Source organism: Lepisosteus platostomus, chromosome 11 (assembly GCF_059453375.1).
Source record: "Lepisosteus platostomus isolate fLepPlt1 chromosome 11, fLepPlt1.hap1, whole genome shotgun sequence".
NCBI classification, from domain to species: Eukaryota; Metazoa; Chordata; class Actinopteri; order Semionotiformes; family Lepisosteidae; genus Lepisosteus; species Lepisosteus platostomus.
The window spans coordinates 47,123,340-47,136,614 of NC_142621.1; the positions used below are offsets into that span (position 1 = coordinate 47,123,340).

General features: G+C 51.9%; 1 protein-coding gene across 1 annotated transcript; it reads right to left on the reverse strand.

The window, feature by feature from the left end:
• Window positions 1–556: 556 nt before the first annotated feature.
• On the reverse strand, window positions 557–12,311 carry nol11 (nucleolar protein 11). The gene is made up of 18 exons (XM_088600119.1): window positions 12,136–12,311; window positions 11,384–11,497; window positions 10,425–10,481; window positions 9,994–10,142; window positions 8,148–8,205; window positions 7,296–7,437; window positions 6,433–6,636; window positions 6,052–6,128; window positions 5,480–5,603; window positions 5,255–5,355; window positions 4,707–4,772; window positions 4,071–4,255; window positions 3,460–3,585; window positions 2,540–2,764; window positions 1,679–1,757; window positions 1,305–1,397; window positions 1,096–1,203; window positions 557–735 (listed from the first exon to the last, which is right to left on the reverse strand). The coding sequence occupies exons 1-18, from the start codon at window positions 12,280–12,282 to the stop codon at window positions 622–624; spliced, it is 2,169 nt and encodes a 722-aa protein (XP_088456245.1). The 5' UTR covers window positions 12,283–12,311; the 3' UTR covers window positions 557–621.
• Between the last annotated feature and the right edge of the window lie 964 nt (window positions 12,312–13,275).

The following is a 13,275-nucleotide window of genomic DNA, read 5'->3' on the forward strand; positions in this document are numbered from 1 at the left end:
CGGAGCAGAAGAATTCAGAATACATACCAGAATAAAACATTTTTATATATAAACAATTTACAAAATGGAGCATTTAACAACAAGAAAAGCAGTTCGCTGTTTTCCATATTTTGTTAGGTCGACTTTGACATGTCATTAAAACGGAGCCAGCCTGACGTCAATAAAACATTTAAATGTTTCGTTTAAAAAAAAAAACTAATACTAAAAGTTAACAACGTTTTCCTAAGGCCATCATATCCTTTATGAAAGGGGCAGATAGCATTCTTAGATCATTACCCTATGTGCAAACTAATGACATGTAACCTGTCTTTCATGAACACATCAGTCAAGGACTATTACAGGATGAATCACATTATTTTCTGCTTCTCCTGCACGACTGTTACAGATCTACACAAGAAAACATCACACTGCAGGATTCTTAAATAAATGCCAAGTATATTATAGGTCGATTACTGTTCTTCTGTGCTGAGGATTCTCCCGAACACCGAGTTCCAATGTTCTGCTCGAAGGTAAACCGGGGCAAAAAAAAAGCTCGCAAAAAGAAAACAGTCTGGGATAAAGGAAAAAAAATGAAACTAATTTATTAAAAAGTCTGTACATGATTTGGTGTGAGTTTTCTTCTTAAAACAGCTTGATCACTTCAATCGAGTACAAAGCGGTCTCTTCTGACTGTTTAATTTTGTTGATCTCTTGTAGGCTGCTGTGGATTTTTCCCAGTTCAGAGAAAAACTGTACCTTTAAGGGGGAAAAAAAAAGGGCACACAAATTAAATTTGGCACGTGTACTGGATTCCCAGTCTGGAATTATTTTTAATTCACACAATTTCTGTCTCCTAATGGGCACACTGGACTTCCAAGTCCTTTACCCTCTGTTAATTCAATAGAATATTATTTGTTGGACAAAAATGATGATAGTGGCTAATAAAATATTTTCTGTTTTCAAAATGACAAAGGACCCTCATGATTATTTATGCTTGAAGCAAAAGATGTCTTGAGCTCCTTTCCAAGAAGGTACATGAACACACAGGTACAATACAGCCAGCACCGTCTGTATCCTCCAAGTACAAAACTACTATCTGCAAGGAGAATCATTTACCTGGGACTGCACAAACTTGTGCAGGCTATTCAACAATCCCTTCGCTTCTGGGACCATAACTAACACGGTGAAATGGGAGTCCAACAACAAACAGACCCAATCCATGATCTAGAAGGAACAAAAACAAACAAACATTGCAGACATTCAATTGGCCCGTTCAGGCTCGTGACTTGAGAGGCTACAGAAATCCAACAAGCTCCCGATCTGACCTGAGAAACTGTGGGAGCTCTCACACCAGGCAGCTGCGAGTCCAAGTCCCGAGAGCATTTCAAATACAGGAACTGAAGGTACCGGAGAAACAGCTAGAGGAAACGGGAACAAAAGAGGTTTCTGTGTGAAACGCACAACCATCGGCATCAAGTGCAGTCCTTCCTCTCCATGAATAAAACACAACCCCCCCCCCCGACAATAGGACTTCTGTGAAGGTCCATGCCCCACGCAGCAGGGCGGTGAGGGTTGGCGAACTCGTGCGTTTGCAGCAGGCAAGTGGGCTCCTGGGACACAGCGAGGACCTGACCACCTGGAGCGATCGGCTCTGGGCAGCGCCCCACAGTGGCTTTACGGCGAAGGTGCAGATACTCACGAGCACCTGGTGAGCCGCGAGATCTTTGAGGTGCGGAAGAAGGAAGTTTTCACTATGCGCCGTCTGGAGGATCTCATTCCTAAGGTCCCGCAGTTAAGGAAACGGGTGGGAATTAAATCGGAGAAAGAGAACTGGTGACGGCAATGGATTTTTTTTTTTTAAAGTGTATGTATTGCATAGCGTGCAATACGTTTATATTTACATTTATATTGTGCAATACGACTTTTTTTGTGTACTGTTCTGTTCTGGTTTGTTCTTGAGTGTTCTGGACTGTGAGTAACTCTCTGTACTGATTGTATTGCATTATTATTATTGTATCATTCGTTGCACTGTGGCTGTATTGTCTGTGTTAAGCTGCTGTTGCACTGCAATTTCCCTCACGGGATCAATAAGTATCTATCTATCTTCTGGCCTTGCGAATTCCACACAGCCACTCGACGGGATCAGGAGCACAGCAGGACTCGATCGCACCCGGTCACAGGACGTTAACAGCGAGGACGAACACGAGGAGGGGGAGCATTCTGACACATGGAGAAGACGAGAAGCTCTGCATCTACAACACACAGACCGCCAGCTGACATCTGCCGGCAGGGCCTGCGCATAGTGTTACAAAGAGTCAAAAAGACTGCAGCGAGTGTGAAATTACTATAACCGAGACATACAGAGACCACGCATGATGATTCGCTGCCCGAGGAGTGTACAAAAACCACGCAATAGCCTTTGCTTAGAGGCAAGCCATCTCACTTCTACACCTGCTGCTGAATGGGGAGGAGCAGTGCTGGCGCAGGACACCCAGCTGCTGCACAGCCACAGGCCGGACGTGAGCTCCTGCTGGGGAAAGCCCTCGTCACAAAAAGATACAGGAGGGCCGCCTTCTTCAGGCCCACTGGGCAGGGCAGGTCCAGGGAGTTCACCGCAGGGCCCGTCGCCTCTCCGGGGGGTTCCGTCTGGACATCGCAGCCCCCCTCCTCCAGCTCCGCGGGGCTGAAGCCGTTCTGCAGCCTCCTGCTCCTCAGCCCCGGGGCGTCCAGGAAGGACACGCTGCCCAGATCGACGCTCACCGGCTCCAGGTCGGTATCCAGGACGCTGGAGGACACAGAGGACAGGGATGGCCGCCGATCTGGTCGCACACACGGCCAGCTCACAGCGAAACGCTTTTCTTTCCTGCTTTGCGCCGCGAGGCTAGAAGCAACCACGCTGTGCGATACTGCGAGTTCAAAGCTTCGGCGTTAGGACTGCGCAAGCAGCACCTCATCATTACAATGACAAGCTAAATATATGAAGTCTAGAACTTTTTTTAAACGAGCTACATTTAAAGACAAAAAAAAAAAGCTTTTGCACGCGGCATTCTACACTCGTCAGATCCCCTCAAGATATTCCTTGGACAAGCAGTGAAACTTGCCAGGCGATAGAAAATTTAGCACTTTGTAGCCCGAGAACACTGGATGTTTCTTAATTAACAAACAAGCACAGTTTTTACACAATGTTAATGTCACTTAAGAATATCTTGTTTTTACATATATAGGATATCAATACTTAGTTCACAACTGTTCATTAAAATGTACAATGTCATTTTTGCACGTCTCAGTCCAGTCTTTACCCCGCAGCTGTTTCATCAAAGTCGGCACAGATCGATTTGTTAGCCCAACTCCCCCCCGGCTTTTGCAATCGCTGCACAATTATTTCCAATCATCCTATTGATTCGGGCCGGTGCAGTCCAGGAAGAGCCGAAGGGGGAGACTGGTGCTCATCGCCGCGGACGAGCAGCGCGGCCCCCTCACCTGAGGAAGGCCTTCAGGCAGGCGCAGGTGATGGCCTCTGGGATGTCTGGGAAGTGCTGCAGGCACAGCTGAGAGAGGAAGTAGTCCTGCTTGTCCAGCGCCAGCAGGAGGAGGTCAGGACACACACTGGAACACAGCACGGCACAGGGGAAAGGCCGGTCACACACGGCACGCTCAAGAAACGCAAGGGGTCTCCGTGCTCCGCCTGGGGCTCACCATCGGGCCGCCGAGGCCAACACCATCACAAAAGGAGGAGAGGAAAAAAAACGCACATGGCCAACAGGGGTTTCTGAGTCGATGACTTTTAACAGCTGCCAAAACGTCTTTCTTTTCTTAAGCTCAGCTCGAGAGATGGGTCTGAATCCCAAAGCCATCACTACCATCAGTTAAGAAAACGATAACACCAAAGTTGCACGACCGGTGTTTTTGAAGCACAGCCACAGTTTAGAGAGTAACTTCTGCTGTTTCAGGACGTCTCGACAGAATTGACCACCCGCAACTGGATAAGCCTGACTTAAAGGAAAAGGGAGTGACAGGGATCGGGTTCGGGCATCAGTTTCGTGCCCGAGCTCTTAAGACGACCTCACGCCCCCCAGTCCGTACTCCCTTACCTGTGGCAGAGGCACTGCGTCTGCACCAGCTGCACCAGCGTGCGCTGAGGGTAGAACGAGGGCTCGGTCTGGCAGCGAGACACCAGCTGTGCTGCTATCTGGCCCGCGGAGAGCTGCTGCTCCAGCACAGAGGCGCTGGACAGGAACAGCTGGACCTCCTCCTGCACTCCTGCTTCCGATGCATTCTGAGGGAGAACCAAAGCAATGTGTCCTCGATACACACAGCCCATATACACCTGCAGCTCGCAGGACACCCCTGTGTATAAGAACACCGCCCAGCTGCACACACATCACACCACACAGACACCTGTCACACGGCATCATCAAGCACCTTAACTGTCGACTGAGCAGTAAACACACACTTCAGTCTCCTGGGACTGCTAGGTTAAAAACTAAAAAGCAAAGTTCTGGAAAAAAAAAACGAGAAATATAAATTCTAACAAATCATGCAGTCTGCATCTTAAACCCATCTCAATTTTCCTCACTATGTTCAAATGTAGTTTGGAGGGCAGAAGCAGTACATGCTCTCTGAACACAGATTAAATATCTCCCATATCAAAATAACAAGGTGGACACCATAAAACCCACCCACAGCGACACCATCCGTAAAAGTGAAACGTTCAAATATTTTCTCACCTTTACACGTTCCAAAACTTGATCGGCGGTAACGGCTACAGCCGCGTGACTCTTGCGTGCCTGCTTCTGCGGAAGAAGAACAGATTTTGCACTGGACTAGAAGCAACAGATTTCGGAAAGCATTAAGAAAAACGGAGGCACCAGTCTTTCCCAGGCTGTACTGCGGGGGAGAGTCATACTGTTGCCGAACAGGCTTGAACACAACCGCACGCGATCCTCTTACTGATCCCACCCAGAGGTATCCTGAAAGACCCCAGTGGATCTGCTTCAACAACACGGCTGTGCAGTCTGTCCCAGGCCCCCTTCAGCCTTTTAAACTGAAAACCTACTTCCTGATTTCAGTCTGATCTTATCTCCCACTAGCTTTCCTTGTTTCCTCAAGTCCTGGTTGCACTGTCAATTCCAACCGTGCTCTGGGCTGACTTTCAACACCACAAACTTGTGGTTCTTTTGTCGGACAGGAAGCAAGAAACCCACAGTGCAGCCCCCCCCCCCAAAAAAAACTGTGATGATCAGGTGAACTCCACCGATCCAGGCTCCAGTCTTACACTCTTCCTGGTCTCCAGCCCTTTCCCTGGCCTGTGAGGCTCGGACGCTTCTCCGTGGAGCAGGGCGTTCCAGGACAGGATGGGAGCGGGTCTCCGAGCATCTGTCGGGAGAAACAAGGCGACGATTCGTTCAAAACCTCGCCCCCCCCCTCCCCCCCTCTTCCGGGGGGGCTGCGGGCGGGGCGCGGTCCGGCAGAGGCGATGGCAGGCCCAGGAGCGGCCTACCTCCGGGGCTGGACTGCTTCAGCTTCCCCAGCGCCGCGGCCAGGGAGGAGCACTCGCAGGCGTAGGGCAGGACGCTGAGCGACGCCCCGTGCACCACGTACAGCTTCCCGGAGTAACACCACAGCTGGGGAAACAGCACAGCGGGCCGCAGCCGAAATGAGAAAACAAGCAAGCGATTGATTAGTCCACGCACCATGCTTTCCGATGAGGAAATTCCTACAGGTTACGTCTAGAACGGCAAGACTGGGTTACCACTGCAGATTTCCTGCAACACTGGGTAAAATAGCACAAGGACAAAGACGCCCCCAGACACTGCAATGCTAATTTGCTACATACGTCTACTGTTCTGCAGGCACCGATCTTCCCTGGTTACCCTCCAGCCTGTTCCAGGAAGTCACCAGGTATTCAGAAAACTACTCTTATCTACTTCTGCCGATCCTCATCTTAGTCAACAGTTACACTGACTTCTCCTGGCCAGGAATCGATAGACAGACAGGTCAATAGGTCAGATAGAACCCAACTGAGCTACACCAGCCAGCTGCTTCAAAAATGTGCTCACGAGAATACCTTACCTGTCCATAGGCCCCTCCTGTCAGCTCCTTTGCAGTCTGCAACGTCTGAAAATTTATATTCCAGACACAGAGGAAATCTAGGATTTAAAAAAAATGGGCAATTAACCTCCAGACGAGGTTTACAGCGACATCGCCTCTATCCTGAAGGACTGCAAATGAAAGCTGCTGCCTAACGAACTCTGCAGGAAACACCAAAACAAGTGGAACAGCTGGGAGACAATTCTGCTCCAACAGTAAACCCGGAGCTCTGCCCAGAGGAGGGGTGTGCCCTCTCCCTCCGCTCTCGTCTGCATTCGGGTCTCCGGGTTCAGCTGGCAGCAGGACGTGATGAGCCGTCCACAAGGAGCACAGACCCCACGCGACCCCCCAGAGCACGCTCACCTTTCCCCTGGCTGGAGCCGAGCCCAGGATGGGGGGCCCCCACCACGGCCAGGTGGGCGTCGTCCAGGAAGAGCAGGGCTGCCGAGACCAGAGCCCCCCCAGACACGGGCAGCCTGAGCAGCAGCGTCCTTGGGAGGGCCGACACCCCCTCTGCGGCGGCAGCGGGCACCGACACCAGGGACCGGAATACGCAGCCGTCAGAATCTGCAGGGAAAGGAGGGGGGGAAAAAAAGCAGGAATTAGACTTCCCTGAAAACAAAACAATCTTTACAAACAGGGCTTGATGCCTTCTACTGCCTGGGCACCTCCAGGATAAAGTCTGCTTCTCACATTCCTGACTGCATACACTGGAGAGGAAAACAAGTCTTACACACAGCTTGGTGACGCCCCATAGGCCAAGCAGGTTAGAGGCAAAGACATTTAACATGTCTTCAACACAGGGCTCAGCTATTCTGAATTTCTACACCCAAGCCAACTAGATTTTCTGAAGCAAGAGTAAAAGAAAGAAATGATAGGCCCTGTATAGCCTGGTGAATGTCTGCTGCAGCTTGTCAATACTATAGAAGTCATGAAGATTCATGACCTTGATGAGCCCGGTGTTAGTGACCTGCCTTTAAAAGAAACCTGCTGAAACACTTGAGATACGCCTACGGCCCCTCAAGCTGGGAAATGAACTGAACGCGGCACGGTCAGCGAAAGCCAAAGGGAACATCATGTGGATGTGGACAAAAGTCAAATCTAAGCTCAGAGGAGGGAATGCCGTCAGTCAGAGACGAGCGAGCCCTGACGTACCCGAGCCGCTGTGAAGAGTGCAGCTCTTTACACAAGCACCTGTCCACTTACACAAGCACCTGTCCACTTACACAAGCACACGAAGTGGAGGTTTCCGCCCTGCAGGGTGGCGGTGAAGCTCACGGGACAGGCCCCACTCTCGGCGCACTCTATCTTGTACTTGTGCAGGACATTGGGCCTGGATCTCTGCAGGTACAAGAGGTGATCCCCACCCTGGAAGAAGAGAGGAACCGTCAGCTGGACGAGGGGCGCAGCCTGGGGACGCTGACCGCGGTACTAAACGCAGACATGTAGATCCGGACGCGGACACCTCCGCAGGCTGGGGTGCTTGCCACAGACCACAGACAAGAGAAGGAGATCCTGACCATGTTTTGTGAAGAAAAAAAAGTTGGCAAGCACACTGTAATGAGATACAAACCAATAAACACAGGCAGCTGTGCTGATGGCATACAGTATGGGTCTCCACCACATGCCCCTGTGCTCGGACTGTGGAGGGGAAAAGCCCCGCCACCGGGACCTGCAGCACAGGGAACGTTCTCCTCACTGAGGCGAAACTGTAACTGGGTTATTCAGATTCTGTTTTTCTGAAGAGGGCTAACATGACACCAGCTGGTGCAACACCTGCCCCAGCCCTCACTGTGCGATTACCCGTCAGCTGGGGGTAGGAAAACACGCAGATTCACCCCGCATGACAGCGGGAGACTACACACGCAGCCACATTCACAGCCGGTGGCTGTAGGTGCCGACCAAGAGCACGCTTCTTTGAAGAGGAAAGAGCAACTTAAATTTCCATCAACGGCAAAACTGGCATAGCCCATACATCAGAAAGGACCAAGCATGACGTTTTGATCAACCATCTTTACTAAAAAATAAATAAAATCCAACATGTTCTCAGCAGATCTGGCGCCGGACAGTGCGCTCACCTTCTCAGTGATGAACATCAGGACACACTGGGTCCCATCCACAGCGCTGGTGCTCCATCTGGACACAGGCACAAAAACACACTGTCAACAGCCCGCCCCAGATACTACCCCCCCCCCATGTTTCAGGACATCCCACGCAGTCAGTGCTGTGGGGCGGAACGGTGGCTCTGTGGCCCAGGATCTGCGCCTGTGGCTGGAAGGTTACCGGTTCGTATTCCACGGCCGGCAGAAGACTCCTCCTCCGTTGGGCCCCTGAGCAAGGCCCTTCACCCCAACTGCTCCAGGGGCACCGTATAAATGGCTGACCCTGCGCTCTGACCCCCAGCTTCTCTCCCTGTCTGTGTATCTCACGGAGAGCAAGTTGGGGTATGCAAAAAGACAAATTCCTAATTGTATACTGAAATTGTATATGGCCAATAAAGTGATCTCTTAGAAAGAGTTAAAACGTTCAAATTTACGAACTTACTCAAAGCCAGCAGCCATATCACTCTGCAACTCACAACTGGCAGCCCCACTGAAGCCCAGCAGGTGTGAGCCTGGCCAGTACCTGGAGACCTCCTGGGAAAACCTAAGGTTGCTGCTGGAAGAGGTGTTAGTGGGGCCAGCAGGGGGCGCTCACCCTACGGTCTATGTAGGTCCTAATGCCCCAGTTTAGTGATGGGGACACTATACTGTAAACAGGCACCGTCCTTCGGAAGAGATGTAAAACCGAGGTCCTGACTCTCTGTGGTCATTAAAAATCACAGGGAGTAGGGGTGTAACCCTGGCGTCCTGGCCAAATTTCCCATTGGCCCTCACCAATCATGGCCTCCTAATAATCCCCATCTATGAATTGGCTTCATTACTCTGCTCTCCTCCCCACTGAGAGCTGATGTGTGGTGAGCGTTCTGGCGCACTATGGCTGCCGTCGCATCATCCAGGTGGGGCTGCACACTGGTGGTGGAGGAGGGGAGCCCCATTACCTGTAAAGCGCTTTGAGTGGGGTGCCCAGAAAATCGCTATATAAGTGTAAGCAATTATTAATTATTATTATTATAAAGGGGAACTGCAGTCCCAGTTTCTCAGACTGGTTATTGAATTTCGGTTTCAAAACACATCGACTGTAGTATGGCAAAATTTGACAAATTCCGCATTTAGCACAAAATCGCAAACTCTGTGAAAATAACGTATGGCTGCCATTTTGTCAAAAACCAAACCTCACCCAAACCTCGATGTGAGGCGGCCCTTCCTGCTCACTAGTCACTATAACGACTGATGCGCTGTGATGGACGAGCCAATAAGTGCCGGTTGCGCCGCAGACACTTCACCGCAGAAATGTTCCGCCTTGATCCGGAAGCAGAGGCAACAACTCATGTTTTTTTGTCGGCTAAACCGCCTCGCAGTCGAGAGCAATATTTCTAGAGGTGCATTCGCTAGCCTGCTTCTTCACAACGCAGTAAGGCCCCCTCACGTCACCAGAACCGTTTTCTCCTCTTTCTGAATCACAAACAATAACGGCAATTTGGCTCTGCGCACGCGTGGAAACTCACTCTGCGCTGCGAACCGCAGGGTTTACACCCTACTGTGGACATTTTACTTTCACGGGGGCCTGAGACGCACCCATCAAGCCGATTTCTTCCAACCTTGTGGTAGAGATAAAATAAACACGCCAAGAAAGAAGCAGCTCCGGCGCGGAGGGGACTCGCCGGCGGGCGACGGGCGAGCACAGGAGCGCGAGGAGCCGACGGGGAACACGGCTCCCCTTCCTCGACACAAGCTCAACGCAGGGGCCGGTGTTCCTTCACTCCCGCTCGCCCCCCCCGAAGCCCGAGAGGCGGGGAAGGCGGAGGAAACGGGAGCCCCTCACCTGATGGCCTCCCCCTCCGACAGGACGTCCTCCACGGCCTGCTGAGGCGCGGCCAGCAGGGCGTCCAGATGCCGGACCGCCCCCCTCCGGAACAGCACCAGCGGCTCCGAGCCCGGCACGGGGTGGACCCGCTCCACCTCCGCGGACACCTGGGGGAGAGGGGGTCGTGCACAGGTACGATAAAGACACGACACCCACACCTTCAGCCAGTTCCTAAACGTGCCCTTTACCCAATCTCATATCAATATCTCTGGCTACCACAGATCTGCGTCTAGGCAAGAAAGCAAACCACCGCCTTGTTAAAACTGAAAACGGAAAGACTTTCTTTACACAAAGGGCTGTAGGAGTAGGGAACAGTTCCTCCACCATATTGAAGCCAATATATGGCGCGGCCGGATGAGACCCTGGGAATACGCAAACATTATACTTACTGTCGCTTTAAAGACTCTGTCAAAATTCAGATCGTCATCTTTCCAGACGCGTATCACCTGCGGAGAACAAAAACAACAGCCCGTTGTTCCTGCGCAGTGTTTCTGCCTCGTGCTCCTGCGCTCAGGAGTGATTTCTGGAGCCGGGAGGTGGCCGGGGACTGATCCCTGCGGCAGCTCCTTCCGCACCGAGGGGTGAAGGAGGAAAAAGGAAAGCAGGAGACCTGAGAGAAATCCTGCAGGATGCTGAGGGGAGCACAGGAGGTACGGCGGGGAGACTAGAGTTCTGCAGGTACATTTGTATAGCAAGTACCAGGTAACTGAAAAACAGGACTCAAGATCATTTTGATCAGCCATCTGCCCATAGAAATGCATCCACCCAGGGCCTTTAAACAGAAGTGCCCGGGGCCTACAAGGGGCTTAATACCCTTCCTCCGCCCTGTCTGTCTGCAGGTGGACAGTCAGCTCCACTGCTGGGGTGAAGGTGGAGAGTGATCGGGCTCCGGAGAGACGGGCTTCAGAATGCCCAGCCGAAGCATGATGGGAGCGCAGGAGCTGCAGCAGGCAGGCGAGAACTGCAGTTTTGGATCGGAGACGTGCAGCAGCAGTAGGACCGGAGGCCCTGGAATAGTCCTGGGAAAAGACCGGGTAAGCCGCAGAACTCCACATATGCTGGCTTTTTTCGGGAGGGGGCCTGGATGAGATCTCTGGATCAGCGAGCAACCAAACAGGCTGAACGGGCAGGATGGCTTGCTCTCGCCATGGAGCAGTGTCTTAGCAGAGGAAACAGTGGGTCCCACTCCGCGAAACGATTCTTACTGCTCTGCACTGCAAATACGTTTTCTACCCACGAAGACAACGCTTCCAGCGCTCTGCAGTCCCCAGAAATCATCACCTTGAAAACATCTCAGCACCGGAGGGACTGAAACTGCTCTGAGCAGGTGAAGCACAAAAAGACCTACCTTGTGATCACTGACCACCACGTATTCCCCAGTCTGTCTGTTACACACGGCCGGGCACGTCAGCGCCTGCCCTTGTCTCACAGTCCAGCTGCCCACGGGCTTCTGATCCGAGACCTGCGGACACAAGCGCGCCAAACCGATCGGAACCGAGGTCAGATAGGACCAGGACTCCAGGTTCTGAAACACCAGAGTCCGGGTCAGGTACCGAGACTGCAACGCTCACAGAGGGGTAGCGCTCTCCGTGACCACTCTGGGGTGGGAGAAAGGCGAGTACACAAACTGTGGGACCCTTTTCACATAACACTCACGGTCTGCAGGAAAAGCACATGAACTAATGTTCTGATATTTGTAACTCTCCGCCGACTATCCAACGCTAACTTCAGAAGAACTAGAAAGACTGCACTATTTAAATCAAGAGTGCGGATAAGTAAAAGTCAAGACTGAATATATAAAGATGCATTAGGACTCAATTAACAATTAACAGCAAAACGCATATTACAGCCCCCCCTCCCAACCAACCCCACAACGCATTCTGGTCAAGCGTCCGCTTCATCGAGCTCTTCCACCTCCTCCGAGCGCGATTTCCCCCAAATAAGATCGATATAATCATGCCGAAGGAAAGAAAAGGAGCTGAATTCAAGACGCAGCACTGGGAGGGGGACGCGTGTTCCACACAGCTGCTCCCAGCGTGCGCACAGAGAGCGAGGAGTCGGGTCCCGAACCGAGCCGGTCATCTTGCCCGGACGTGCTACCTTATAGACTGTGACAGTCCTCCCCGGGTCCGTCACAACGACCTGGTCCGTCTCCCTTCCCTCTGCGACCCCAAGAACCGCAGGTTCGCCCCGATTCTGCCCAGGTACAACTCGGCACAACGTGTACCCCTCATACAGCGCAGCCATGCTGGATGTAGAGTAGGGCTGCAATCGCGACACTTGCTTGACGGCACCGCGGAGCTTCCAGGAGGGCGGAAATCAAACGTGCGCCCCCCGGCGGAGTGGAGTATACACTGCTGAATTCTGTTGCGGTCGTGAGTTCGTGGATAAAGTTGGGCACAGGTTAAAATATTTACCTGAGAGCGAACAGTATTTTCATCATAGGCAGCGCACAGACGACACCAGGCAAGAGCTTAGGTTATTAGAGTTTATTATTTAGCTTAGGTTATTAGAGTTTATTAACTGAGCTAGTGGACTGGATGGAAAGCAGAAGTGCCATGTTCAGCTCAAGGAATGAGCGAGGCTCCGCACACGGTTCAACAGCGCCTCTTGCCGACTGGTTGTGCCGTGTACTGCAGTGTGCCTGTGGTCCAACCGATCACGCTCACGCCTCTTGGGAGAAATAGTTAGGGCTCTGGCCCCTTGCCTTTTAACCTTTTTTAATGTTAACCTTTTAATGTTTCTTTATTAGCCCTATACCCCAGCTTTTCTCCAGGGAGACACAGACACAGAGACAGGGAGAGAAGCTGAGGGTCAGAGTGCAGGGCCATTGTACGGCGCCCCTGGAGCAGTTAGGGTTAAGGGCCTTGCTCAGGGGCCCAACGGAGGAGGATTCCTCTACTCCGGCCGCGGGATTTGAACCGGCAACCTTCCGGTCACAGGCGCAGATCCTTAGCCACAGAGCCACCGCTCCGCCTGGAAGGTGCTGGGTTCTTAAGACTGTGCGCCGCAGTGAAGCATGTTTCTCCGATTGCGCCGTCTTGCAGGAGTATCCGTGGGTGGGAGAGGTGGCACAGCAGGCACTGTGCTGTGCAGAAACGGGGCCCATGACAACATTTGTGACCACGCCTTTTTTTTTATTCGTATGATAGAAACTGTAAACAGAGATCTCCAGTTGAGTAAATATAGCAACAATGGCGGCAACGGCGGCACAGTGATGAGCTTGGCTTCCTTCCACCG